Genomic DNA, 4,333 nt, shown 5'->3' on the forward strand with positions numbered 1-4,333 from the left:
TAGATGTTTTAAATTCGACTTATGTCAATAAAAGGAAGAAGTAGACCTTAAAAGACTTGGGCCATATTGTATAAAAGATGATCTCAATCTATTAGAATTAAATAAAAATATTGCACTCATAGGATGCAATGAAGAAAAAAGATTAATGTAGCCGACCTCAGGGATAAAGGCTTGTTTTTGTTGCTGTTTTTGCAAGATTTTATTAAAACCTATAAGATGGAAATGGTGTTACCTGAAAACCTTTTCTGAGAATGATAATGGCTGATTAATTTGGGAGTTGAATGTGGGAGCAGATTGTTGTAATGGGGGCATTAAACGTGAATAAATACTTTTATTCAGGCAACTTTGAAATGCACAATGCCTGAAACCCATAGCAATGGATCCTAGATTTTGCTTGCTTTAGTTGTTGCAAGGTGCATATGTGTATTGTAACCCTCAACTGCTACAATCGTTTATAAAGCAAGGGTGCTGATCTAAAACTTGGGGCCAATCTAAGCAATAGAAATTTCATCATAAGGCTTCTTGATAACTGTTTCTGTGTTCCATGTGCCATCACAGTAGATTTACTCATCGTGCATCCAAATGTTATGCACAAAAGTGAATGATAGAATAAATACATAGGTATTTGGTAGAATAAAATAATTGACCGACTGGCGATCTAGCCAAAATAATGGACATATGTGCACTCAACTTATATTTTGAGGGAGCTAATTGCATTAAATATTAGTAATTGTTCACAATATCTAATGAATTAAAAACCATGTACAGTCTTACACGATTTTTTAGGTGATAAAAATGATAAATGAAATTGGCACTGATAATTTCTTGATTGTCAAACGACTATATAGTAGTATCTACATATATTTCTATATGTTCACGGATGTATCTATATATAGATATATATCTATCTATTTATCTATCTATCTATCTTTATATATATATATATATATATATATATATGTATGTATATATATATATGTATGTATGTATACATATGTATGTATGTATGTATACATATGTATGTATGTATGTATAAATATGTATGTATACTTATTTACACACACACACACACAGCTGTGATGGTCATTGAGACTCCACCCGTTTATATATTTATGAAATACCCTCCCACACTTTGTATCTGTATCTTTCTTTCTACTTAATATATTAGCCTCTTTGGGCTTTCAAAAAAAAAAAAAGTATGTCAATTTCATTTGTGATGTTTTTTTTGCTTATAATTATGTAGAGAGAGAGAGAGAGAGAGAGGTGCCAAAATGGTCCTTTTGTATTTTTGCAGGGGGGCTATTTCAGTCTCAGAGTCCTTTGAGGTGTCAAATTAGTTCTTACACTTTTAATACGAGTTTAAGTAGTCCCCATATTTTGATGAATACTTTAACCACCATCAAAAGAGTATAGGAAGTTGTTCGGCAATTTTATAGACTCCGGAATTAAAATTGTCCTTAGTAACCTCCCTCCCTCTCTCTCTCTCTCTCTCACTTCACTCACTCTTTATCATATTTATAATTGGCTGTATTGATAATTTCGATTTCTGCTGCTTTGTGAATACAACAAAAAAAGTTGGTCGAAGGTGGCTGGATGCACCTTGTACTGATTCCTTAATGCAATCTAGTTTAAATTTTATTATGCTCTTGTTTCTTTTGGATGTACTAATCATATATCAATATATTGTTTTAACATTTTAACAGGGAGAATTTCAAGTTATTTCATGGTTTCAGTTTCTTCCAAGTGAACCTGAGTCATCATCTTTGCATGAAAAAAGGTATCTTCTTGTAGAATTGGTTACTGAAAAATAGACTGATGTTTCTTGCTAAATAAAGTGCATTTTAAAACATTAATTTTCTTATTTAGTTCAAAAGCAGAGCAGAAAGATGCTGCTACCTGCTCCGTGCTTTCTGCTCACCTTAAGTTACAGAATGATGGCTTTCTCAGCACATGGACTAACTCTTTTGTTGGCCCCTGGGATCCTTCCCAAGGTGTGCACAACCCTGGTAGGTATTTACCATTTTCTTTGATTTGCATCATACCTTCTCTTGCTTTTTGCAGGTTATTTTAAATTCGTTTAAATTAACAGATGAAAAAATCAAACTTTGGTTGTTTGTTCCCGGACGCTATTCTTTAGTAGTGGATACTGCTCAAAATGCAGTTTCAAAATTGAGAGGTTTTATATATACTCATGATTATTTTGCATATGAATTTTATTATTTTTGTACTTTCCTCTATTATCAATAATTTTGGTGCTGCATTGATTCATCATCCAAAGTTGTTGGACGAGGAGTGTGGATTGCTCCTGGAGACTCTGAAGAGGTTGCTGTTGCACTCTCTCAAGCATTTAGGAATTCGATTGAAAGGTTTTCCTTTCTTTTCTTTTTATTTAAAAAAAAACCAAATTATTAATTTTGTTCTATGCTATATTTTGTTATTTTCTTACGCTTCATGTTTTTTTCTATTGATAGAGCATTCAAAGGGCTTTCTTATGTGAGATTTGGGGATGTTTTTGCTAAAAGCCATTCTGCATCAAGAGGAAAAAGCTTCAGGTTTCTTTACATAATTTCCATCTTAAATAAGTATTCCCCTACCGATCATATAGTGTTAAGCTATTGTCCAACCCTACATTTGGTTTTAGAAAGTATAGGTGGTCCAATGATTATGCATTTTTTTAATTTTGAATTTGTTCATGAAATGAATTTCCTTTGGTTGGTTGCAGTTCATTTAATTTTGGGTCTAATAATGGCAAAGTGTCGAATGTTTTTATTTTTTATCTTTATTTTCTTTGTTTTTTAGAATCAGTCTCTTCATCTACCATCAATTAGATTTTTACCAAATCATTGATAAGACAAATGGGCGTGCATATGATAAATTTGGTTGGTTTTATTTTTGGATTATTTAAATCAATTGATTTTGATTCTAAAATTTAGAAAGTTAAATTAGCCATAATTTTTTTAAATCAAATTGAACCAAATTGAACGTTAGCTTTGATACCAATCTAGGGTCTCTAGTAGTGTATGAGTATCGATTCATGGGTTGGGGTTGCTTATATAATAAATAGAGGGAAAATTCAGAGAGTTGACAAAGATTTGAAAGGGGAAATTGGCTAAGGATGCTATCCTGAAGGACAAATAGCACGTAGGAGTTACCGGCTGCAGGATGGAGGGATACATACATTTAGGGAGATCCATCACTTGTTCTCAATCATACTACAAACACACCGCTCAAAAGATAATAATGTTACAACACTCCTAAGAGCAGAATTTTAGAGAAGATAATCTCCAAATGTATCAAACCAAGCAAAAAAGTGTTCTTACAGGTTTCCAAAAATAATTCTTGAACTAAGATAATAACAAACCCTAATTCTAATGTAAAATAAAATAAAATAACGGCCCGCATGGTTGGCCCCTCTATGTGGGTGGATAATTTTCGAGGTGAGATTTCTAAGGTGTGAAAAATCTTGCCTCTTGTTTGTCTGGGCAATGTGAGAGTTTCCTCGTGTGAATATGCTTGCATCATTCTCCTCAAATAGGAAGAACCTCACTGTATCATATGGGGGCATCTGGATCCTCATAGTACGATAACAAAATAACAATATTGAATGTAGAACGAATATCAAAATCTCCCAAATTTTTAAATAACTTTGAATGGATTGTCAGCTCGTGGCTTGAGTTTTTCAAAGGAATCTTTAGGAAATCTTTCTTTCAATTTCATCCACACCATTTCATCTTCTTTGAAGACCTTAGCTTTCATGGACCTTAGCTTGCTTCTTATATTTGGTGTTTTGATTGGTAGTTTCTTTCTTCACATGCTCATGCAAGGTTTAAATCTTTTTTGACCTTGACCTTTGCATCAATATTAGGCTCAATAGCTATAGTTACTCACTCCAATGGTATGAGAGAGTTTCGTTTGTATATAATCTTAATAGTGTTGTAACCAGTGGGCTGACTAATGGATCTATTGTAGGCAAATTAAATTTTGAGAAAGGATCAAATCCTACTATTTAGTGTTCTTGCTCGCTATGCAAATTTCCCAAAATTTGACTCGTTACCTTGTATTCCATTTTGGCTGAGTGTGCACGATTGAATTGCATTCGAGTTTTTTACTTAGCTTGCTTCATATACTCCTCCAAAAATGATTAGGAAATTTCACATCCATATCTAAAATAATTAACCGGGCACATCGTGAAGAACATCTCTCCGACCTAGAATATGTGAAGTTTTTGTGGTATGATAACAAAATGAGTCATCTTAGAAAGCATTCCATATCGCTATAACTAAATCCTTACTTCTTGGTGTTGACCTCAATTTTGTGAGGTCTTTTCTTCTCC

The 4,333-nt window shown here is 33.1% G+C and overlaps 1 protein-coding gene across 1 annotated transcript in view; it reads left to right on the plus strand.

Annotated features, from left to right (window-relative positions):
• Positions 1-4,333, plus strand: part of LOC110025410 (mediator of RNA polymerase II transcription subunit 13) — an 83,522-nt gene that overhangs the window by 4,196 nt on the left and 74,993 nt on the right. Inside the window, exons 3-7 of the mRNA XM_020725870.1 lie at positions 1,704-1,777; positions 1,867-2,006; positions 2,090-2,176; positions 2,279-2,366; positions 2,472-2,552. Of these exons, the coding sequence (XP_020581529.1) occupies positions 1,704-1,777; positions 1,867-2,006; positions 2,090-2,176; positions 2,279-2,366; positions 2,472-2,552 (470 nt within the window). The remainder of the gene's footprint in view (positions 1-1,703; positions 1,778-1,866; positions 2,007-2,089; positions 2,177-2,278; positions 2,367-2,471; positions 2,553-4,333) is intronic.

Source organism: Phalaenopsis equestris, unplaced genomic scaffold, assembly GCF_001263595.1.
Source record: "Phalaenopsis equestris unplaced genomic scaffold, ASM126359v1 Scaffold000297, whole genome shotgun sequence".
Lineage (NCBI taxonomy): Eukaryota > Viridiplantae > Streptophyta > Magnoliopsida > Asparagales > Orchidaceae > Phalaenopsis > Phalaenopsis equestris.